The following is a 24,973-nucleotide window of genomic DNA, read 5'->3' on the forward strand; positions in this document are numbered from 1 at the left end:
TCTTTTTTTTTCCACTCTTAAACTCAGTTCTCCACATTTGGGAATTTTTATTATTTCGAAAAGTTGTGCGGTTTTAAAAAATAAAAAAATATTTAAATACAGCTACATCATTAAAAAGCACCGTAGCAAATTACAGCAGTAAATCGCAAAACTGTGCAATAAAAAAAAGTATTAAAAAGGTTTTTAAAAGGCATAATTTAAATATTGTGGAAGGATGTACAGTGGAACCCCGGTTTTCAGAACATTTCGGAAGCTGGAAAACCCAGAAATAATTGCTTCCATTTTCGAACGCGCCTCGGAAGTTGAACAGCATCCGCTGCGTGTTTTTCCATTTTTTTTCTATTGAATTTGCAGACTTCCCCTTGTGCCTCGGTTTTCAAACGTTTCGGAACTCGGAAGAGTCTTCTGGAATGGATTACGTTCGAAAACCGAGGTTCCACGGTATTCTTAATTGCCTGTATACAATAGGAAAGCTTTCAGCGGTCATTTAAAAGTTGGCACAGCAGTTAGTGTGAATTTCTCCTAAAATACACACATTTGTACACAATTGTGCCCAATATACACATTTTTGCAAAGGGACGTCTCCTAACGCAATGGTATGCAGAATATATATGTACACATTACGTGGCTGGAGAACTGCCCTGCGAAATGTGGAGAATTGCGGATTTCATAGATTTGCAGAGCTGGAAGGGACTTGGAGGGTCATCTAGTCCAACCCCCTTCAATGCAGGAATCTCAACTAAATTTTAAAAGTAGGTTTTGTGTTGCGGTTCTTGTATTGCTTTGGAAAGTGCAACCTGGATGAACTTTAGGACAAACAAAAAATAAATCTCAAGGTTTAGATTGAAAAACAGTTCAGAAAATGACAAGACGAGAAGAACCTGTTAGTAAAATAGAAGCAGCAGCAAAACTGCCCACCTCCATCCCTTAAACCTCACTTGCCCCCCCCGCGCCCCACCTTTTCTCCTGCACCTCCTGGATGTTCTCAATCCCGATGGCGCTGCTCCGCCGGGAGCTGAAGGGCCCCGATTTCTTCCGTGTCGGGCTCTTTCCAGGGACTATCAGGGACTGGAAGAGAGGCAAGCCCATCAGGCAGAGAGAAAGAGAAAGTTGGCAATGCGCTCGTAAAAGGAGGGAAGCAGGGCGCTGGCAGAAAAGGGTGCAAAAAGGGCAAGCGACTGGGACCGGGTTGGCCACCACAAAATGGCTGCCGTGGAAACGAAGGTATGGTAGGAGCTTGTGGGCAGGAGGGTGCCACCGTCACATGCCTTTGCAGGTGTTTCTATGCTAGAGTCATAGGTAGGGATAACTACCACCATGTTTTCCAGCAGGGATCCCAAAATGGTATTCTCCCAGAACTACCGTTCCCATGGCTCCCTGGCGTGGGAGCCACGGGAACTACAGTGGTACCTTGGTTCTCAAACGCCTTGGTTCTCAAATGCCGAAAACCTGGAAGTAAGTGTCCCGGTTTATGAACATTTTTCGGGGCGCCTGCACCAATCAGAAGCTGCGCCTTGGTTTTCAAACATTTCGGAAGTCAAACGGACTTCCGGAACGGATTAAGTTTGGCGCTTTTGTTCTTGCTATTTATTTTGTATTTTCGTTTCTGAGGCTTTTTCGGTTCATTTGTTTTTGTGACTATGTAGAACCCAGTTCAGCTACTGATCGATTGATTGTGTGACTGTGGAAATGGATAAAAGCCCCCCATTCAAACAATAAGTATCATCAGTGTAGGTAAAAAAAATTAAAAAATTAAATTTTAATCATCTACAATACTGTCTTATTTATTTTATAGTACAGTACAGTGGTACCTCGGATTAAGAACTTAATTTGTTCTGGAGGTCCGTTCTTAACCTGAAACTGTTCTTAACCTGAGGTACAACTTTAGCTAATAGGGCCTCCCGTTGCCGCCACACAATTTCTGTTCTCATCCTGAGGTAAAGTTCTTAACCTGAAGTACTATTTCTTACTATTTCTGGGTTAGCAGAGTCTGTAACCTGAAGCGTCTGTAACCCGAGGTACCACTGTACATTGATTATTGCTTTCATTTTATGGATCAATGGTCTCGTTAGATAGTAAAATTCATGTTAAATGGCTGCTTTAGGGATTGTTTTTAAAAGTCTGGAATGGATTAATCCATTTTGCATTACTTTCTATGGGAAAGCGTGCCTCGGTTTTGGAACGCTTTGGTTTTGGAACGGACTTCCGGAACGGATGAAGTTTGAGAACCAAGGTACCACTGTAGTTTTAGCCTGTTTAAGGCTGCAATGTAGATGGCTGTCTCTGTCTGCTTCAGCCAGTCCGGGGCCAATGAAGGTTAGTCCCTGCAACCCAACATCCTTGAGTAAAGGCATATGGGTAAAGCTTGGCGCAGAATATACAGAGAAGGATCTGCAAAGGCAGCTACAAATGTTATAGCACCCTCCGTGACACTTTTGAGCTGGGGAAACAGGGAGTCATGCAAGACGGATCCAGACTTCACTTTGACTGTGTGCAGCAGAGTGCCTCCTTTTATAACGGGGAACTCCCTAGTTGTGGGAAAGAGGAAGGGTGAGGGTCAGGCAGGATGTGGCTCGAGTGAATGGAAAAGCATGGCAAGGTGTGCTCTGTGGGGCTGGCATCCTCCTCACGCCACCATCATCTAACACAATCCTTTTATTCAGTTATTTACCGTATTTTTCGCTCTATAAGACGCACCAGACCATAAGACGCACCTAGTTTTTGGAGGAGGAAAACAAGAAAAGAAATATTCTGAATCTCAGAAGCCAGAACAGCAAGAGGGATCACTGCGCAGTGAAAGCAGCAATCCCTCTTGCTGTTCTGGCTTCTGGGATAGCTGTGCAGCCTGCATTCGCTCCATAAGACGCACACACATTTCCCCTTACTTTTTAGGAGGGAAAAAGTGAGTCGTATAGAGCAAAAAATACGGTATTTTTAACAAGAAAAACTTGGGAGACTGGGTTCCTACAGAGAAGCTCCCTTCATTGCTATAGAAGGTAGGCAATCACTATGGGAACTGTAGTTCAGCAACAAATAATAATAATAATAATAATAATAATAATAATAATAATAATAATAATAATATAACACTCTGGGCGGCTTACAGCACATAAAAAATGGCAAAACATAAAAGAATTCCCGATACAGGGTTGCCTTCAGATGTCTTCTAAAAGTCTGATAGCTGTTTATTTCCTTGACATCCGGTGGGAGGGCGTTCCACAGGGCGGGCGCCACTACCGAGAAGGCCCTCCCGAGAAGGTTCCCCTTATCTGTTTCAGAAGGAGGGCGGGATAATTATGGCAACAACAACAACAATAACAATACAACCTTAGTACTGTCATCCTGTTTTGAGAAATCGTTGTTAATTGCTCTCCCCCCCCCCAAAAAAAAAGCTGATTGAAACATAAGTAAAATTATTAGGACCGAATGAAAGGCTACCCAGTAGTGAGCAAGCTTTCGGTTTCACCAAAATACTTTTGCAGGAGGGAGCGAGAATTATTAACCTGGGTGTTCCCTCCTGCACCCCAGCCCCCCACTGGAGGTCTAGAGAGATGATGGGGAGTACCAGGGGTGGGGTGTGCCCCTCCAGCATGCAGGAGGGGGGTAGGGGGCAGCCACAGGGCAAGAGGCAGTGAGAGAGACACCGAGAGAGAGAGAGAAAAAAACTAGCCACCTCTTCTATGGTTCCTATGCCTATGGCGCTGCCTCGTCGTCCGTACCTAGTTGGCGTTTTTCCAGGGACAAGCAATGACTGTGGTAAGCGGGCAGAGAGAGCGCAGAAAAAAAAAGGACAGGGAGAGGAAAGGGAGGGGGAACAAAGGAATGAGAGAGAAAGAGAAAGAAAGAAAGAAAGAAAGAAAGAAAGAGAGGTCATGCAAAACAAAATGGTGGCCAGGTCATCATAACAATGGGCTAAAGCTCAAAGGTAGGCCGGGGTCCATAGCTGTCAACTTTTCCCTTTTTTAAAAGGGAAATTCCCTTATTCCAAATAGGATTCCTCGCAAGAAAAGGGAAAAGTTGACAGCTATGCCGGGGTCCCGGGTGGAGGGGGTGGGCATGGAATCGGCCATGGCGCAGGGAGAAAGCAGGGAGCAAAATGCTGCAATTTGGGGGGAACCCCGTGTTGGGTCACAGCAGGTCAGTTTGGGGTATGAATAGCAATTTGGGGGGGGGGGTGTTGGCTGGATTTTGCCCGCGGTCTGCAATGGGGAGCAGCTGTGGGTATTGTCTGGAATAGGGCAGCAGGGACCCCTTTTCCCCGCCCCATACGCCAAGCTCCTCATCCTGATCTGTGCCCAGCCACCCTTCTGCCTGACCCCAGCACCCTTGTTCGCGGTGCCTCCGTGGGACTCCAGTCCGCTGCTAAGCTGGGCTACCCACCCACCCCAACCACTAGGAAAAAATGGCCGGGAATCTCAGGCCCCCCAGAGGCTCCTGAACTACCGGTATCGTATTTTTCGCTCTATAGGAAGCACCGGACCATAGGAGGGGGAGAACAGGGGAAAAAAAAATCTCCCCCTCTCTGCTCAGCACCCCTTCAGTGAAGTGGCAGGAGAAATGGAGCCCCTTCCATTTCTCCTCCCGCTTCGCTGAAGGGGCACTGCGCAGAGAGGGAAAACTGTGCAGCGCCTCTCCAGTGAAGCGAAGCCTGGAGAGCAAGAGGGATTGGTGTGCACCGGCCCCTCTCACTCTCCAGGCTTCAGACGGCTAGCTGCAAGCCTTCGGAGCGCAGCGGGAACTCCTGCTGCGCTCCCAAGGCTTGCGGATAGCTGCCTGAAGCCCCCGGAGCGCCGCAGGAACTCCTGCAGTGCTTCGGGGGCTTCAGGTGGCTTCAGCGATAGCAACGCGAAGACTCCGAAGTGCAGAAGGAGAGCTCCCCTCGCACTCTGGAGGCTTTGCGTTGCTTTCGCTGAAGCCCCCTGAAGCCCCTGGAGCCTGCATTCGCTCCATAATACGCACACACATTTCCCCTTAATTTTTGAAGGGGGAAAAGTGCATCTTATAGAGTGAAAAATACGGTACATCTCGCATCAGCCCCTGCCACCAGCTGGGGAGTCAAAGCTCAGCTGAAAAGCCAGAGATTCTCCATCTCTACATGAGAGGAAGGCAGAGCTGTGATGGAAATTGGTCTGGGCAGTGAAGGCAAGTAACAGTCTAGTCGACGGGTGGGGAAAATTTGGCCCTCCAGGTTGGACTTCCAACTCCCATGAGCTCCAAACAACATGGCCCCTGGCCAGAGGTCATAAATCATAAGATTGTAGAGTTGAGGAGTTTAAAGACTCTCTCAAGGCAAATCTAAAAAACATGTAGTATAAACACCGACAACTGGGAAAACACTGGCCTGCGAGTGCTCCAATGGGAGAACAGCCTTTACCAAAGGTGTCATGGGCTTTGAAGATGCTCGAACTCAGGACGCAAAGGAGAAACGTGCTAAGAGGAAGGCACGCTTGGCAAACCCTCACCGTGATCAACTCACGCCTGGAAACCTAGGTCCCCACTGTGGAAGGACGTGTGGATCCAGAACTGGCCTCCACAGTCACTTATGGACTCACTGTTAAAACTGTGTTTATGGAAGACAATCTTACCCAGCTATGAGGGATCGCCAAAGAAGAAGAATAAGAGTCCAGGTAAAGGTAAAGGGACCCCTGACCATTAAGTCTAGTCGCAGACGACTCTGGGGTTGCAATGTTCATCTCGCTTTATTGGCCGAGGGAGCCGGCGTACAGCTTCCAGGTCATGTGGCCAGCATGACCAAGCCACTTCTGGCGAACCAGAGCAGCACACGGAAACGCTGTTTACCTTCCCGTCGGAGCAGTACCTATTTATCTACTTGCACTTTGGCAAGCTTTCGAACTGCTAGGTTGGCAGGAGCAGGGACCGAGCAACGGGAGCTCACTCCCTAGTGGGGATTCGAACCGCTGACCTTCTGATCGGCAAGCCCAAGAGGCTCAGTGGTTTAGACCACGGTGCCACCTGCATCCAACCCTACTGCAATATGACGGGAGTGGGGCACCCAGAGCCACTGTAAGACCCACACTTTACTAGCAGAAGAGGAGCCACCGCAAGGGATGATGGGAGTTGGAGCTCTGCAACATCTGGAGGGTCAAAACACCCCCCCCACTTGCTCCTAACCAGGGCACTGTAGGATGAAAGTGCCAAGTGTCCTCCCCCTGTACCCACCTCTTCTGGCGCTAGGGCAGGAAAGTGGCGGTGACCACATTGATCCAGGCCCACCCCACACCCCGCAGCTTAACGTCCTTGCAGCCCAGACGGGAGGTGGAATAATTGGACTTTTGCACCCTTTCAGAGGTACACGCACTTGAGTTAGCGATTGCAAGTACATGAAAGGGAGGCGGGGGCCGCGTGTGCCTAAGGTTATCTCGTGCCGATCGGCTCAGAGCAACGGAACGTGCAAGCCTTAGGTCCCTGGAACTAAAATAAGAACCGAACAGGCCGCCCCCGCCTGCTCATTTTTATTTTATTTTTGGTGGTGGTGGTGGGGGGGTGCATGGAAATACCATGGTCTTGCTTGGAGACTCCCAGCTGTTTTAATTTCTTAACTTTGCCCCAGCTCTGGAGTGCGGGTGCCACCTACTGGCCACTCGCAAGCACCGCACCCAAAGTGTGCCTGCTCTTGGCCATGACTTTGCCGCCAGCCACAATGAGAACCGGCTGCTTGGGAGGGCCAAATGGATTGATGGAAATCTCACTGCAAGGGTGGCTTGGAGGAAAAGCACATTTAATCTGCCCCTTCCCCTTCCTTCTTAATGGCTGCTCTTTGCGTAGGAAACTGCCTTGTACTAAGCCAGGCTTTTGGGGTCCACCTCGCTCAGTACTGTCTGCTCTGACTGGCAGCAGCTTTCTAGGGTTTGAGATTCCCAGCCCTACCTGAAGATGCTTGCAGGGGATTGAACCTGGGGGCCTTCTGCACACAAAGCAGGTAGCTCAGTTGGCAGAGCACAAGGCTCTTAATCTGGGGGTCATGGGTTCGAGTCCCACGGTGGGCAAAAAAATCCTGCATTGCAAGGGGTTGAACTAGATGACCCTCATGGTCCTTTCCAACTCTACATTCTATGATTCTATGACTCCGGGATAGAATTACTACTGAGCCAAGGCCATTACAGAAGTCCATAATGGTCAAATAAGGGTGTAAAGGGTAAAGGGACCCCTGACCGTTAGGTCCAGTCATGGACGACTCTGGGGTTGTGGTGCTCATCTCGCTTTACTGGCCGAGGGAGCCGGCGTACAGCTTCTGGGTCATGTGGCCAGCATGACTAAGCCGCTTCTGGCAAACCAGAGCAGCACACAGAAATGCCGTTTACTTTCCCACCAGAGTGGTACCTATTTATCTACTTGCACTTTGATGTGCTTTCGAACTGCTAGGTTGGCAGGAGCAGGGACCGAGCAACAGGAGCTCACCCCGTCGCGGGGATTCGAACTGCCGACCTTCTGATGGGCAAGTCCTAGGCTCTGTGGTTTAACCCACAGCGCCACCCGCGTCCCCAAATAAGGGTGTACACATGTGAAATTGACTGGACCACATCATAGGCAACTCCTCCCTGTCCTCCCGCTTCAAGAATGAAATTGACTGGACCGGATAACCAGGAGCTCCTGGTCCAGTCAATTTCACTTCCGGGAGGGGAAGGGTGGGGAGAAAACCCTGTTTGCAATCTGGTCCAGTCAATTTCACTCCCCAAAGTGGTGATGCATTGCTGAATGAGTGAGGAGCTGGCCGATTATTAATGAACTCGTTTCGAGGGAGCTCAGCGCAGGAAGCAAGGGGACAGAAAGGTCAACCTGGGAAATGACTTTTAACCGGGGGGGGGGCACAGATAAGGAGGGGGAGGAATGAGGCGTTCAGAGCGGCTAGGTCAAGAAGGGTATCTGAAGAAGTGTGCATGCACACGAAAGCTCATACCAAGAACTAACTTAGTTGGTCTTTAAGGTGCTACTGGAAGGAATATTTTTTTTTTGTTTAGGTCAAGAAGGGACAGGCGTTACTAGGGAGGAGATGTGGCGGGAGGGGGGAAGGGCGGGGTGGGGAATCAAGGGACTCGGGAGGAAACCAGGGGATTTGGGGAGGGGGGGCACTCACTATGCCTGCGGCTTTGGCGATGTCGGGGTTGTTGTGGCCGAAACTCCCGCTGTGGCTGGTGGAGACGGTGTTCTGCCTCTTGCCGCTGAGTCCCATGGCATCCATCGACTGGCTGCGGCTGCGGATCACCCGCTGCAAAGGGGGGAAACGGATGTTGTGTCACCGGAGCCCCTCCCTCTTCACCCTCGCAGCCAGGCTCCCGGCCCTACAACCCTTGGGCAATGGGGCAGGGAAGTGAGAGGGGTCGGGCTGGGGGAGTGGGAGGCCTTTGCCCAGACGCAGATATTCCCACCTGCCCGCCGAAACTTCGTAATTCTTTAGCAGCAGTGCTATGATCCTATGATGAAATTCAGCGAGACACAGGCAGGCTGCAGCCTACAGAGCTGCTTTATAGGGAGAGCCCATGTAGCTCAGCAATTGTCTACACTGACCGGCAGCAATGGATAATAATAATAATAATAATAATAATAATAATAATAATAATAATAATTTATTATTTATACCCCGCCCATCTGGCTGGGCTTCCCCCACTCTGGGCGGCTTCCAAAAAAATATTAAAATACTTTGATACATCAAACATTAAAAGCTTCCCTAAACAGGGCTGCCTTCAGATGTCTTCTAAAAGTCTGGTAGTTGTTGTTCTCTTTGACATCTGGTGGTAGGGCGTTCCACAGGGAAGGTGCCACTACCGAGAAGGCCCTCTGCCTGGTTCCCTGTAACTTGGCTTCTCGCAGTGAGGGAACCACCAGAAGGCCCTCGGCGCTGGACCTCAGCGTCCGGGCTGAACGATGGGGGTGGAGACACTCCTTCAGATATACTGGACGAGGCCGTTTAGGGCTTTAAAGGTCAGCACCAACACTTTGAATTGTGCTCGGAAATGTACTGGGAGCCAATGTAGGCCTTTCAAGACCGGTGTTATGTGGTCTCGGCGGCCGCTCCCAGTCAGGGTTTTTAGATGCAGCCCTACTTGGAGATGCTACCTTTGAGGATTGTTAACCTGGGGACTTCTGCATGCAAAACAGGTGTTCTGACACTGAGTTGTGGCCCTTCCCCCCTCCCCCTACAAAAAAGGCGACAAGTTCCTAGTCCTCATGGTTGTGAACAAAAAAGGCAGCTGTAAAGAGGACGCTGCCTCTTATGGTGCCAACCTCCTTGGATCTACCTAGTTCAGGGTTGTGATGAGTCCCCGACAGAGTTTCAGGTAGGGGACATCCCTGGCTTTAACTAAAGATGCTGTTACGGATTCAGAGGGTTGAGAAGACTGGTAACAGCTATTGATTTTATTTCAGAGTAGTTGTCTTACATCTGTGGCGGGGGAAAGCTTCTACAGCTTATTTAGAAATAATTTCATGCCATGAATTTCTCTCGCCCTTTTGTTTGCATTAGCAAGAACGGGCAAAAATATTTCTTGTGCAATATCTAGTATGGCAGGAACCACGTGATCGGTTGCATTGAATTAATAAAATCAAATACTTGGATTAGGAATACACATGCAATCAACCATCACTGTACAGTCGTACCTCGGAAGTCGAGCAGAATCTGTTCCGGAAGGCCGTTCGATTTCTGAAACATTCGACTTCCAAAACACAGTTTCTGATTGGCTGCAGGAAGCTCCTGCAGCCAATCGGAAGCCCCATCGGACGTGTGGCTTCTGAAAGAACGTTCAAAAACCGGAACGCTCACTTCTGGTTTTCAATTGTTTGGGAGCCAAAATGTTTGACTCCCAAGGCGTTTGGGAGCCGAGGTACGACTGTATTGGATTTTATCGTGATGCTTCTGATGGGGTAGAAGGTTATAGGGATGTACTTATGGAACCAAGGGGCAGTGGGGCTCCCAAAAAGTTTGGGAACCGCCGACGAAAGCCAGCGACCATGTGCATAAATCCTCGTGCCTCAAACAAGGCATTGGGGGGATGCCTCTCAACCCTGAGTGACGTCCCCTGCTCCCCACACCTCTCTCGCACAGGTGGGGGTGACGCATCCTGTCTCACAGCTTGGGGCAACATGGTAAAGTGCTGCTCTGTGCGTGCGCCATGCACACACCCCTTGCCACCTCCGCTGAGCTTCATTTAGCTGCGGCTTCCGGCAAGATCTCTCTAGAGGAGACACCTCTGTGGCATCTTGCCAGACATAGAAGTTGATGCAGCCACTTCTTCTCTGGGTTTTTTTTGGGGGGGTGGGGCCCAGAGAGCCACCCCTTGGATTCCACCACCTGAGGCATCTACCTCAGGGACGGCCCCTGCTCACACGCACCCACCTTGAAGGACTCGAAGAAGCCCCCGCTGCTCCCGCTGCCGTTCTCCATCTTGTCCTCATCTCCCCCAAGGCCCATCATGGACTGGCTGTTGAGGTGTAGCTCCTCATAGAGGGTCTCCAACAGAGCTGTTCGCGTGCGCTCCTGCAGCCAGGAGGGAAGCGGGGTGGGGTTTAGGGCTGGTTGGAGAGAGGGACGGGGAAAGCTTGGAAGAGAGGTGGGCGGGGAGGTCTGGACTAGCCCAATACCCCACCACCACCACCACCCGGAAGTTGGCAAGAAGCAGTGGAACCCTTGTCAGCTGAGTAGCTCCTCACCTCCAGTTTGGCAAACTTCTCCGCCTTGTAGCAGGCGTACTCGGCGTTGATCAGCTTCGTCAGGAGGAATTCTTGGAAGTCGGGGCCCTGAGCAAGGAAAACGGGAAGATGGGAAATGGAACGCAGCTCCCGCCATTCCTGACTGAACCCATAGATCAGGGGTCAGCAAACTTTTTCAGCGGAGGGCCAGTCCACCATCCCTCAGACCTTGTGGGGGGCCGGACTATATTTTGAAGGAAAAAAATGAACGAATTCCTATGCCCCACTAATAATAATAATAATAATAATAATACTTTATTATTTATACCCCGCCCATCTGGCTGGGTTTCCCCAGCCACTCTGGGCAGCTTTCAACAGAGTATTAAAACACAGTAGTCTGTTAAACATTAAAAGCTTCCCTAGAAGTTCGCTAGATTCAAGGAACTTCAGTAATAGTTGCTAGGTAGATAGAAGAAATTAGATTTATTGAGAATAAGTTTAATTATGAAAAAAATGTGTATTGGCAATAAGTAATATGAATTTGAAATATGGAATAGACGGGAAGTTGGGTCTTTAGTGTTAAGACCAATAGATGTTTTATTGTTTGCCAAGAAAATTATGTGTCTATGGTTATTTTTGTAATTTCTGTGTAATTTGGTATTTGTGTTTTTGTGTGTGTTTTTTTCTTGTATAAATAAATATTAAAAAATAAATAAAATAATTTCATGTAGGAAGGCAATTGTCCATCCAGACTTAGCACAAAAAAAAAGCTTCCCTAAAGAGGGCTGCCAGAGATGCATTTTAAATAAAAGGACACATTCTACTCATATAAAAACACGCTGATTCCCAGAACATCCACGGGCCGGATTGAGAAGGTGATTGGGCTGGATCCAGCCCCCGGGCCTTAGCTTGCCTACCCATGCCATAGACCTTCTGCAAAGGCAAAGGAAGTACTCCTGCAACCAACCCATAGCCCTTTCCCTGACGACAGGTAAAGGCAAATGATGACCCACTGCTGATGATGGTGATGATTTATTAAATGTGTATGCCACCCTACACCTGCAGGTCTCAGGGCGGTTACAACATAAAATCACAATATAAAAACATAAAATACATAATAAAAACAAAAACAACCCAATAATCTCCCCCCCCCAAATAGGGCTTTCCCCTCCCTCTTTTCTCTCTGTGTACCCCATAAACCTGCACTGGAAATTCTCCAGTGCTCCAGAGCAGGGGAGAATCTTGTTCCATGAAGAATAAAACTCATTTGAATCCCACCCAGAGCCAACCTAAATTAATCCCCTAGATAGAAAATACCAAACTGGAAAACACTGTGCGGAAAAACACTCTGGCCTGATTCAGACATAACACCTCTCTCTCTCTCTCTCTCTGCCTAGGTTTTAAGTTGCAAGCATGGCAGATGCCATGGCATATAGTAATAGACTATATGGAGATGGCAGAAATGACCGGCAGAATCCGAAACCTGGGAGAAGAGTCGGTGGAAGAGGATTGGAAGAAGTTTAAAGACTACTTGCAGAAACACTGCAAAATTTATGAATGTTAAAGTGATGTTGGATATAAGAATAATATGGCATTAGTGACAAAGTTAGAAAGAGTTTGCAAAAATGATTTAAAAAAGGGCACAAGACCAGAGTTATATTATGTCAAATCTAAACAATATGATATAAGAGATTAAGATATAAGGGATAGGTAAGAACGAATTTAAAAGAGAAGAAAGACTGGAGACATAATAGGTTGAACTATGTAATTAATAATGAGATTTGAAAGAGGGTAAGGATTTGCTGAATTTGACTGGGTAAATGGGAACACAAAAAAGGGAGGTGTGAGGAAGTCAAGAAACAGGGTTAAATAAGTATAAAGTTAAAAATTGGATTTTCTCTTTTTTCTTATGTATTTCTATGTTTGTTTGTTTTTCTCTGTTGTATGTATGTATGTGTTTGTTTTTTCTTTTTTGTAAAACTTTAATAAATATCTTATAAAAAAAATTAAGTTGCAAGCAACTCCTGTTAACCCTGGATAAAATTAACCTGGGTCATTTTGCATGTGGTAATTAAATTACAATCTCAGACTTAAGAGGGTATTGTCATGAATGCACCATGCTCAGTACATTAGCCGTGGCTGCATATGATTCCTCTTCCAAGGCTTGATTGGCCAGTGGTGGTGGTGGTGGGAGGTCTGGAGACCCAGTTGTGCCTCATTCACAGGCAGTGGCAGCTGATGCTCACAGAGGGTACAGGGAGGTACCCCCAATTTCCTTCACTTTCCTTGACACCGGGGGAGCCTAGAGGTGAAGGAGGAAGGAGCCTTGAAGCCCAGCTGGTCGGCTGTAGGAAAACTCACCTTTCGGAAAACGGCCGGGTTGGGCAACGGAGGTCCGAAGAAAGGCACGTCGTCCCGGGCAGTGACAGAGACCTGGAGAGAAAGAGGTGGGTGGGAGAGAGATGCAAGCAGGAAGCTTCAGAAGCTGCCTAGAAGTTATCCAGAGATGGAAAGAAGACAAAGTCCCTACCCGAGAAGAATGGCAGATGAACCTGATGGATTGTGCTAAAATGGCTAAAATGACCGGAAGAGTCAGAAATCAGGAATACCAAAATTTTAACAAGGAATGAGGAACATTTATAGCTTATCTTAAAGACCGTTATAAACAGCTAAAATGGTTAGTAGGATTGGAAGGTCCCCCTTTGTCGCTCCATCTCCCTCTGAAGTTTGGGTGGTGGCGGCCTGAGACAGAGCCTTCTCTAAGCCAGCACCCCCTAAGTTGTGCAACTCCCACCCCAGAGAGGTCCGCCGGACACCTTCACTGTACAACACACCCTTTTCCCCTGGCCTCTGACAGCCCTGGGTGTTTATAGGGCCCACCCTTTTTCTGCGACTGTAGCCTGCTTTAACTGTTTTCAGTTTTTAATTGCTGTCAATTACTGTATTTTTCGCTCTGTAAGACGCACTTTTCCCCTCCTAAAAAGTCAGGGGAAATGTGTGTGCATCTTATGGAGTGAATGCAAGCTGCGTGGCTATCCCAGAAGACAGAACAGCGAGAGGGAGCGCTGCGCAGCGTTCCCTCTCATTGTTCTAGCTTCTGGCTTAGCCGCGCGAAGCCTCCGCAGGGCAGTGGGGAGGCTTCACGCAGCTATCCCTGGCTATCCCCCACCTCCCAGAAAAGCCCCCAAGAGCCGTGCTCCCTTTAAAGAGTGCACGGCTCTTGGCTGGCTTTTGCGGAAGGTGGGAGAAGGGACAGAGGGCAGCCTCTTCCAGGCAGGGGGAGCCTTCATCCCGCTGCCTGGGAGAGACTTCGCGCGGCTATCCCAAAAGCCAGAACAGCAAGAGGCTATCCCAGAAACCAGATCATTCTTGCTGTTCTGGCTTCTGGGATTCAGAATATTTTTTCTTTTCTTGTTTTCCTCCTCCAAAAACTAGGTGCGTCTTATGATCTGCAGCATCTTATAGAGCGAAAAATACGGTACCTGCTGGTGAAAGGTGGGTAATCCATTGAATCAATAATGCTAATGGTAATAATAGTAAAGTCCCCCCAACCACCCATCACCATTCCAGGTTCTGGCACCCGGAGATAACTGACTCCACCGATAAAAGCCCAGCCACCTTGTAGAGTGTGTTCTCCGTACAGGGATTCTCAGCCTGAACCACAATGTAGGCGTGCAGGAAGTTGGAGGCAATCATGTCCGGAACGAAGGGCGTGTTCTCGTCCTGGAAGATGATGGCCACAATGTCGTTCCCGATGTGCCGTTTCCTCTGCAGCTATGAGCAGGAGGAGAGAGAGGAGAGGAGAGGGTCATTGTTTCAGTCCCACTCGCTTTTGCTCACCCAGGAGGTGGGGGGAGAGGAAAAACACACACACACAAAGGGGTTTTCAGGCCAGGAGGCAACCAAGTCCAGGCAAGCTGTGAGCTCCAGCAGCTCGTAAGGTGGTGCTTCCACCGGTGCACTGCCGGCTACGCCTTTCCTCTGCCCTCCTGGCTGTGCTTTCCTCCACCATCGAAGCCACGTCCCTACCTGCTGAGTATCCCCCTCCGTGTAGGGCAGCTTGGTGGACACATGGAACATGATCTCCTTGTTTCGGAAGTTGTAGTAGACCGACTCTGTCCCTGTCTGCCCGTGGGTCACGTCGAGCCCCCCCCGAAACCTGCACCCCACAGAAAGACACAGGCCTGAGACCAGTTCGAGGGCTGTGCTGCCAACAGCTTTGAGTGTTTTCAGGAGTGAAAAACAAGAACTGTGCCCCTCCTCCCTGGCATGCAGCTGGGTCTTGGGGGGGGGGGCAGACGTAAAGGAGCCGACTCTACTCACCCCTTGAAGTCCTGCAACTTGACATTCTGGCCCAAGAATTCAAGGAATTCGACGAATGCTGGGCTCTCCTCCGTGGTGCTGAAGAGCTCCTCTTCTGAAGTCTGCAGAGAAGAGGCAGAGTTATGTGTGTTGATGCTCAAAGAGAGGGCTTGGCTTACAGCCATGGGGTGGGGGGAGGTCTCTGTGCATCCCTAACCCAGGCCACCTTGAAAGGGAAAGGACTGGCTAGACGTAAGAGCTTACAGCCCTCTTCCGTTAGCATCCCAGTTAACTTAAGAAGACTCCTGCGCTAGTTGGATTTGGCCAATGGGGGCTCCACGATCCTGTCCTCAGGTGGCCAAGCAGCTGCTGAAATGGTACCCAGGAACAAGAGCTCTCTCCACTCCTGTAGTTTCCAGGAACTGCGATTCAAAAGCATTGCAGCAATTGCCCTCTCCCTTCCATGAATTTGACCAATCCTCTTCTAAAGCCATCCATATTGGAGAGAGGGATCATTTTTGCTTTTAGGGAGAAGGATGTGCTTCAGTTTTAGTTTAGTTTAGTTTTTAGTTTAGAGAGAGAGAGATGATATAGACCATGGGAAGGCAAAGAAAGGTCTGGGGGCCGGATCTGGCCCAATCACCTTCTAAATCTGGCCCACGGAGGGTCCGGAAATCACCATGTTTTTACATGAGTAGAATGTGTCCTTTTATTTTAAAATGCATCTCTGGCTTATTTGCGGGGCCTGCCTGGTGTTTTTACATGAGTAGAATGTGTGCTTTTATTTAAAATGCATCTCTGGATTATTTGTGGGGCATAGGAATTCATTCATTTCCCCCCCCCCCCAAGGTCTGAGGGACGGTGGACTGGCCCCCTGCTGAAAAAAAATGCTGACCCCTGAATTATAGAAATAGATATATTAATGAGAAAAGTATCAGGCTGCAATTGCTAAGTCCAAATTCAGGAGCGGGCAGAAAGTAGATCAGAATCAACTGGTAGATCTTGCGGGATCTGCAGGAGGGCTATTCTCACAGGCTCCCAACTGGGTCACAACAGCAACACAAGTCTCCTTCTCCACCCCCGCCATGCCAACAAGTTTCAAACCGGGGTGCTGAGATGAAGAATGCAGCCTGCAAGTGCGAAGAAAGAACGGCCAGTTCAAGTTCTGCTCTGGAATGGGAAACAAAAACCCCACGCCCAGATTCTACAGGACACTCTGTCATTTCATTTCATTTTCAGGCTGGTAGGTCTCATGGTTGCAGCAAAACCCCCACAAATCTGAAGTCATGCTGGTTGTAATTCATTGGGTTTTAATCTGTGGGTGCTGCACCCTTTTGAGGGGGGCTGAGAGGTCGAATAATCTACAGTGGTACCTTGGGTTACATATGCTTCAGGTTACATACGCTTCAGGTTACAGACTCCGCTAACCCAGAAATATTACCTCAGGTTAAGAACTTTGCTTCAGGATGAGAACAGAAATCATGCTCCGGCAGCGCGGCAGCAGGAGGCCCCATTAGCTAAAGTGGTGCTTCAGGTTAAGAACAGTTTCAGGTTAAGAATGGACCTCGAGAACGAATTAAGTACTAAACTCGAGGTACCACTGTATAGACCAAGCAGGGGCAGTTTACGCTCTGAAAGAATAATGCCAAACTCAGCTATCCTTCAAAGCTCGCACTTCTCTAAATTTTGCAACGCAGCTCTCCAAGATGGGTGGGGGATAAAATTGTTGGGTGCGAAAATATAGGTTATTAGGAGAAAGTGGACATAAAACGCATGTACCAGTGGAAAAAAATAACAAGCAAAAACGCATCTGGGGGGAAATGTCTTGCAAAAACGTGTATCTATATCAGGGGAAACGGCTTCAGTCCGTTAATTTCAAGAGGTCTCGATCCCAACCTGGGCCGCTAGATGGAGCTCCCGCTACCTGGCAAAATCATACCTTTTAACAGGCTTAAAATGCAAACATTTTAAATAGAGAGGGTGGTGGGTGGTTTTGTGAAAGCTGGATCATGGTGTCTCTCCCCCTCCTTCCCCACTTTCCCTTTTCATCCCCTGAGAATCACTTGTCAATTGACTGCGCCTTTTTACCCCACCCCAAAGGATCACAGCTTTGTCATGACTTCCTCAAGATAAAAGCTGCGCAGGAGGCACCGGAGCACTCAATTTAGCTCAGCTTTTTAAGAAAAGGCCCTCCTGCATGCTCTGGAGGGGGAGGCAGCTGTGTGCTGCCTGGGGGGGGGGTACCCCTCTCCTTCTTCGAGCTGATTTCTCAGGTGTGAAGGAGCCAGAGGTGGGGGGGGGGATGGGGAGGAATCCAGCATCCCTGAAGCAGCACAGAGGTATTGCCGTTTGTTCAGGGGGAGAAGAAGGGGGGTCTCCAATGCTGGTGCAGAGTGGCTCCCTCCAGCCAGCAAACCCAAGAGGCAGGGCAGTCCACAGGGAACTACTAATACAGTGGATAACCTATAGTGATAACCTATGTTGGAAATGTAAAGAAAAAGAAGGAACCTTTTATCATATGTGGTGGACCTGCCCCAAGGTGAAAGGCTTCCGGGAGAAGATTTATAATGAATTGGGGGAAAATGTTGAAATATACATTTATTAAGAAACCAGAGGCCTTTCTTCTTGGAATAACAGGTTTGGAATTGCCCAAGAAAGATGTTAGATTGTTTCTGTATGCCGCAACTACAGCTAGAATTTTGTTGGCCAAGAACTGGAAAACACAAGAAGTGCCAAAAGTGGAGGAATGGCAGATGAATATGATGGAGATTTTGGAGCTAGCCGACCTGACCGGAAGAGTCCGCAACCAGAAGGAGGAGTACCAGGAGGAATGGAGGAAATTTAAAGACTATTTAGTTAAATATGCTAAGATAATTTAAATAGAAATACTTGCAAACACCAGATAGGCTTAGGGTTTAAATATGTGATGTTACAGAATAACATGTTTAAATTTAATATGAAAAGAAAGAAAGACGTTAATTGATTAAGTAAACTTTATGAGATATTTATATTGGAAAACTGTTACAATGAGGGTTCGAGGGAGTCACGTAACAACGTTATTAAGAGTGGAATAATTACAGTTAGGATTTACGGTATGTTTGTTTGTTTATAAATTTTGGAAAATCAGTAAAATTTTTGGAAAAAGAAGAAGGAGTAAATGTTCCGGTTTTCAAACGTTCCTCAAAACCCAAACGTCCGACGCGGCTTCCGATCTGCAAAAAAAAAGCCTAGCTTTCAGCCAATCGGAAGCCACGGCTCGGAATTCGAAGGTTTCGGAAGTCAAACGTCCTGAAAATGAGTAAAAAAAAAAAGAGAGAGAGGGGGGGGGGGGACCCCAAGGAGCCGTCTAGTCTGACGGCTTGCTTTCATGCAAAGCAGGAATCGAAGGACCAAACCTGAGACCTTCCGCAGGCAGGACGGATGCTCTGCCACTAAGCTATAGGGTAAAGGTAAAGGTAAAGGTACCCCTGCCCGTACGGGCCAGTCTTGACAGACTCTGGGGTTGTGCGCCCATCTCACTCAAGAGGCCAGGGGCCAGCGCTGTCCGGAGACACTTCCGGGTCACGTGGCCAGCGTGACATCGCTGCTCTGGCGAGCCAGAGCCGCACACAGAAACGCCGTTTACCTTCCCGCTGGTAAGCGGTCCCTATTTATCTACTTGCACCCGGAGGTGCTTTCGAACTGCTAGGTTGGCAGGCGCTGGGACCGAGCAGCGGGAGCGCACCCTGCCGCAGGGATTCGAACCGCCGACCTTTCGATCGGCAAGTCCTAGGCGCTGAGGCTTTAACCCACAGCGCCACCTGCGTCCCTAAGCTATAGGGACTTCCAAACAAAAGAAAGTAAAATTCCAGCCTCCGTTCTGCCCGGACACTGAGGTCCAGCGCTGAGGGACTTCTGGCGGTTCCCTCCCTGTGAGACGCCAAGTTACAGGGAACCAGGCAGAGGGCCTTCTCGGTAGTGGCCCCTGCCCTGTGGAAGGCCCTCCCACCAGATGTCAAAGAGAAGAACAACTACCAGACTTTTAGAAGACATCTGAAGGCAGCCCTGTTTAGGGAAGCTTTTAATGTTTGGTGCATTACTGTATTTTAATATTTGGTTGGAAGCCACCCAGAGTGGCTGGGGGCGGGGCCAGCCAGATGGGTGGGGTACAAATAAATTATTATTATTATTATTATTATTATTATTATTATTATTATTATGGGATACCCTTTGCCGCCGGCCACCGCGAAGGAAGGATGCTAGACTATATGGGTCCCCTTTGGGATGATTCAGCTGCAGACCTGTTCTGCCACTGCTTCCTCCTCAAAGAAGGTGCCTTCCTCTGGACCTCCTGGGTATTTCTCTCCCCCCCGCCCCCCCCCCCAGATCTCACCTGCCTCCCTGGTAAGAAGCCAGGGTACTCACCTGGCCCAGCTTCTGGTAGATGACACCGAACTTGAAGTTATTGCTGATGACGTGTTCATCAAAGGTCACGATGAGTCGAGAGGCCTGGAGAGGGGGCGGGGCAGGTTGGCGGCGGTGGGGTGGGGGGAGAAAATCTGGTGAGTTCAGCGAGCGGAGCCTCAGACGTCAACCATATCTACCTGGTGCAAACATTCCCCGGGAACTAGGATTCCCCCAGATCCTGCAGTACACATGGAGGGGAGCCTGAGGCATGGGGGCCACAGGAAACCCCATTTCCTCTGGCTCCCGACACATCTCACCCCCACCAAAAGTTCCTTTCTTGGCTTTTAAATTTGCCTTCTCCTCTCTCTTTCCTGCTCTGCAGCTTCAGAAAAGCTGGCTGAAGTATTTTATTAGGTAAGAATAAACTGCTTTTTATAGAAAACACTTCACTCAGCTTTTCTGAAGCTGCAGAGCTGGAAGGAGATAGGAGATGGAAAATTTAAAATTCTGGTTTTCAGTTTCAATAATTTTACAGTCATTTTAACGTTTTGAAACTTGACTTCCTTCCTCCTCTTCCTGCGGTTCCTCAAATTTATTTTTAATACTTTCTGTATATATACATAGGATGGAAAGACTGTGAGGCATGGACCTCCTGAGGAAATATAAAACACAAAATACGCAATAAAAACAAGAGAACCCATTAACTCCCCCCCTTCCAAAACACATTTTAAAAGGGCACTAGATGCCAGCCAGCCAAAGGCCTGGTTAAAGAGCAACAGTTTTGCCTGGCGCCTAAATATATGCAATGAAGGTGCCCAGTGAGGCTCCCTGGAGAGAGCATTCCACAAAGGGGGAGCCACCGCAGAGAAGGCCCTGTTCTTGTCCTGCTACCCTCTGGCCCTCTTGCTCTCAGGGTCTGAGTAGGTTCATATGGAGAGAGGTGGTCCTAGAGGTATTGCAGTCCTGAGACATTTATTATAAATTAACTCTGAGGCAGCCACAGAGCTTTTATATCAGATCAGTTAATTCCGAATACTACAAAATGCTTGATATAGCCTTCCCTTAAGACAGCATCCAGGTTGTTGAGCACTACCTCAAGACTGATTTTCAGGAGAAGGCGTCCAAGAAGCCAAATAAATACCCATATTTCAGCGAGTTTCCTCCTCGCTCCTACCTTTGGGTACAGCACGGGGTAAAAGCGATCGACGTTGACGTCCTCGCACACCAACTGCGGCCAAGAGAGACAGACAGACACTAAGACATCGCAAGGGGTTGGACCCAACTCTACATTTCTAGGATTCCAGGATCACAAAAGGAACTGGTTCCTTTTGCACAGGCACAAGAGGAAATTCCATCCAGGCCACTGCTGCCGCCGTTCTGCTAACAGAACAGCCATTTTCCTTTTTGGGGCAGAGAAGAAGTCCAACAGGTGCAGCTTCTGCCATCGTGGTGCCGCAATAACTGAGGGGTGTGTGAGAGATTGCAGTTCCCTACTGTCGCCCCCACTGAATTGCACTTTCTGTCGGGCTGAATCCATCAATGGTCCAGACACAACCCCTGTCCCCTGGGGGGCGGTCTCTGACTTGACCGACAGGTCACAGCACGGGACAGCCAACTTTTCCAGCAGGGGGCCGGTCTGCTGTCCCTCAGACCTCGTGGGGGGCCAGACTATATTTTTTGAGGGGGGGGGGGGGAGATGCAAGAGCACTGAGCCCCAGTGGCTGCTTAGCTGTGTCTTGTGAGTGGCAGGGGCTGGCGGCAGAGATTTCCGGACCATCCGCAGGCTGGATCCAGAAGGCAATTGGGCCTGATCTGGCTGGCGTACCTTAGTTTGCCTACCTATGGGTCACACCAGCAGTGCTTTTGCAAGGCAAGGGTCCGAGGGCACCTGCCTCCCTCCCATCACACCCTTTTCACCCCCACCCCCAATACTTGCCTTTGCCATCTGGACAACGTTGGGGAACTCGGTCAGGCAGGAGATGGGGATGACGTCGTGGTAAGTCCGACATTTCGTCCTGCGGGGGAAGAGGGCAGAGGAGATGGGCGGAAGCCAGGCGGAAGATTCCACCTCCCGAGAAAAGATCGAGGGAAGAGAGGGGGAATTCCCCCTTCTGCCTCGCCCCAGCATTAGTGGGAAGTCCCATAGCAGCTGGAGACCCAAGTTTGAGAAACACTGATCTAGTGCAGTACAGCACTGTCTTCACGTACTGGGAACGGCTCTCTAGGGCTTAGCAACAGGGGTCGGCAAGGCTTACTGGGCATGGGCCGGATCCATAGCTGTCAACGTTTTCCTTTTTTAAAGGGAAATTCCCTTATTCCGAATAGGATTCCTCGTAAGAAAAGGGAAAAGTTGACAGCTATGGCCAGATCACTCCCGCAGAGATCCTCCGTGGTCCGGGCTGGCACAACATGACGGCGGAAAATGTGCCTGCGCATGCCCAGACGCCATAAATTGCTTCTGCACAGGCACAATTTTCGGCATCTGGGCATGCGCAGAAGCGATTTCCGGCGCCCCAGACATGCACAGACACGATTTCTGGTGTCTGGGCATGTGCAGAAACAATTTCTGGAGCCGGGGAAGAGAGTCGCCACGCCGTGGTGCACTGATCTAGCACAGCGCGCAGGGACTCAACAAGCATGTGGCTTGGTTCAGGGGCGGCTCGGGGGCCAGTTAAACAGCCTCCATGGGCCGCTTCCGGCCCATGGGCCTTAGGTTGCTGACCCCGGGCTTAGGAACATCCAGTCCAGCCTCCTGTTCTCACAGGGACCAACCAGATACCCATTATCGGAAACCAGCAGTCAGGATTCAAACACAAGACCGAGTGGGACTCAGAAGCCATTGGGGCTAAGAGCATTGTATTTCAGGTAGAGGAAATTCCCAGGCCTACCAGGAGAAGTTGCCACTTGGGGCTTTTTATTTTATTTTTATATACTTTTCATGTTTATACATTTCACTAATTTTGCAATCAATTTAACATTTCAAAACCTGACTACCTTCCCCCTCTTTCTGCAGTTCCTTCAATTTATTTTTAATTATCTTCCGCATATCCCAATTAACTTAATTTGCTTGTTTATCCATCTACTTTCAATGTATACTCTTGTGAAAAGCTGCAGGTTATTCCAATAATCCTGCCAATGTTCTTTTCTTTCTTTCTTTTAAAAGTTTTTATTTCATTTTAATACACCACATACAAAAAGAAAACAATGAAGATACACAAATATCCATCACCTCCTAACAACTAAAAAAAAGAAGAAAATAAAAACAAGAACAACACCAATACATTAAATATTACTCACAATACATTTAACATAAAAATGACTTTTTCCTATATAGCTCACTTATACTCCTTACTTCTATTTCTCATCCGTTATTCACTGCCATATTATAGCATATTTTGACTTTAATGTTATTTATTCTGTCCTAGGTTTTCCATCAGATTTAAAACTCCTACCAAAGTTATTCAAATGCTGCCACATACTTCAAACTGTCATTGCTGTTTTTCAAATACACTTTAAAGACTTCCCATTTTGTGGTAAATACTTCCTGCCAATGTTCTTATCTGTTTGCAGCTTGTTGGTTAAATAAACCATTTCCGTTCTTTTATAAAAAGATTTGTTATCTAGACTTCTTATTTTCCCAGTAAGTTTCACCAGAAAGAAACAAAGAGAGAGAGAGAGAGAAAGAGATAACACACTTTTAAAAAATAATAATCTAGTCCTCACGATTCCGAATGAAGTTCTGAGTTAAACAGGGAGCTGCCTGGCACTGAGCTGTCCTTGGTCCATTGAGATCAGTTCTCAGTGGAAGCAACAGCTGCCCTGGGTTTCAAGACTTGGGTTTTCCTGCCCCCACAGCTCCCCCTCTATTCCCACTCACCGCAGGAGCAAGCGTAGGTGCTCTTGATCTCCGATCACGTCGTACTTGAGGGAGAAGACGAGGTGCCCCAACGCCGCGTCCACAGAGTAGTAGTTAAAGTGCTCCTGGGTTGGTGGTGGGGAGGAAAAAGGTGAATATAAGAATGGAGGAAAACTACTACTGCGATGCAGACTCCCAGCTCCGTGGTGGCTCAGGGTTCCGTCCTCTCCCCCATGCTTTCTAATATCTCTATGAAGCCGCTGGGAGAGATCATCAGGGGGTTTGGGCTGGGTGTTCATCAGTATGCAGATGATACCCAGCTCTACATCTCTTTTAAATCAGAACCAGTGAAGGCAGTGAAGGTCCTGTGTGAGTGCCTGGAGGCGGTTGGAGGATGGATGGCGGCTAACAGATTGAGGTTGAAGCCTGACAAGACAGAAGTACTGTTTTGGGGGAACAGGGGGCAGGCGGGTTTGGGGGACTCCCTGGTCCTGAATGGGGTACCTGTGCCCCTGAAGGACCAGGTGCGCAGCCTGGGAGTCATTTTGGACTCACAGCTGTCCATGGAGGTGCAAGTTAATTCTGTGTCCAGGGCAGCTGTCTACCAGCTCCACCTGGTACGCAGGCTGAGACCCTACATGCCTGCGAACTGTCTCGCCAGAGTGGTGCATGCTCTAGTTATCTCCCGCTTGGACTACTGCAATGTGCTCTACGTGGGGCTACCTTTGAAGCTGACCCGGAAACTGCAATTAATCCAGAATGCGGCAGCTAGACTGGTGACTGGGAGCGACCGCCAGGACCACATAACACTGGTCCTGAGAGATCTGCATTGGCTCCCAGTACGTTTCCGAGCCCAATTCAAAGTGTTGGTGCTGACCTTTAAAGCCCTAAACGGCCTCGGTCCAGTATACCTGAAGGAGTGTATCCACCCCCATCGTTCTGCCCAGACGCTGAGATCCAGCGCTAAGGGCCTTCTGGCGGTTCCCTCATTGCGAGAAGAAAAGCTACAAGGAACCAGGCATAGGGCCTTCTCGGTGGTGGCTCCCGCCCTGTGGAACGCCCTCCCATCAGATGTCAAAGAGATAAACAACTCCCTGACATTCAGAAGACATCTTAAGGCAGCCCTGTTCAGGGAAGTTTTTAATGTATGACATATTAGTGTATTTTTGGTCTTTGTGGAAGCAGCCCAGAGTGGCTGGGGAAACCCAGGCAGATGGGCGGGGTACAAATAATAAATTATTGTTATTATTATTATTAGTATTACTGTGAGGTGAGAGAGGTTGGCTGTTTTGTCCTTCCAGGTTCAAGGCAAAAGTCTTGGGGCCACCAGAAGGACCTGCAGCCCCAACACTTCCATTGCCCAGCCCTTATCTCCCAGAACCACGGAAATATAATTCAAAAAGATGCAGGTACTTGCAAATGTCAAGGATTTCTCTTAACGCAAGAATTTATCCCGTAGTCCGTCCCACACGACATCACCAGGGGCTGCCTCCAGGTCACATGTCTGGGCCCTGAAAACTTGGCCCTGAAAAGCCCTAAATGGCCTCGGTCCAGTATACCTGAAGGAGCGTGTCCACCCCCATCGTTCAGCCGGGACACTGAGATCCAGCGCCGAGGGCCTTCTGGTGGTTCCCTCCCTGCGAGAAATGAGGTCACAGGGAACCAGGCAGAGGGCCTTCTCGGTGGTGGCACCCGCCCTGTGGAACGCCCTCCCTTCAGATGAGAAGAAAATAAGCAGCTATCTTCTCTTTAAAAGACATCTGAAGGCAGCCCTGTTTAGGGAAG

General features: G+C 48.8%; 1 protein-coding gene across 5 annotated transcripts in view; it reads right to left on the reverse strand.

Moving 5' to 3' along the window:
• The window catches only part of RAP1GAP (RAP1 GTPase activating protein), a 107,586-nt gene that overhangs the window by 10,308 nt on the left and 72,305 nt on the right, over positions 1 to 24,973 (reverse strand). For 3 of the 5 annotated variants that reach the window (XM_083750201.1, XM_083750199.1, XM_083750200.1), the window contains 12 exons: positions 23,210 to 23,313; positions 21,269 to 21,347; positions 20,507 to 20,560; positions 19,351 to 19,434; positions 14,968 to 15,068; positions 14,674 to 14,803; positions 14,263 to 14,418; positions 13,006 to 13,077; positions 10,666 to 10,752; positions 10,352 to 10,492; positions 8,096 to 8,227; positions 959 to 1,068 (listed from right to left, as the gene is read on the reverse strand). In XM_083750201.1, the coding sequence (XP_083606327.1) occupies positions 959 to 1,068; positions 8,096 to 8,227; positions 10,352 to 10,492; positions 10,666 to 10,752; positions 13,006 to 13,077; positions 14,263 to 14,418; positions 14,674 to 14,803; positions 14,968 to 15,068; positions 19,351 to 19,434; positions 20,507 to 20,560; positions 21,269 to 21,347; positions 23,210 to 23,313 (1,250 nt within the window). Of the gene's footprint in view, positions 1 to 958; positions 1,069 to 3,673; positions 3,752 to 8,095; positions 8,228 to 10,351; positions 10,493 to 10,665; positions 10,753 to 13,005; positions 13,078 to 14,262; positions 14,419 to 14,673; positions 14,804 to 14,967; positions 15,069 to 19,350; positions 19,435 to 20,506; positions 20,561 to 21,268; positions 21,348 to 23,209; positions 23,314 to 24,973 lie in introns of all 5 variants that reach the window. The other 2 variants (XM_083750198.1, XM_083750202.1) reach the window with 1 other exon arrangement.

Source organism: Podarcis gaigeae (genome assembly GCF_964106915.1).
Source record: "Podarcis gaigeae genome assembly, chromosome: 8".
Taxonomy (NCBI): Eukaryota; Metazoa; Chordata; class Lepidosauria; order Squamata; family Lacertidae; genus Podarcis; species Podarcis gaigeae.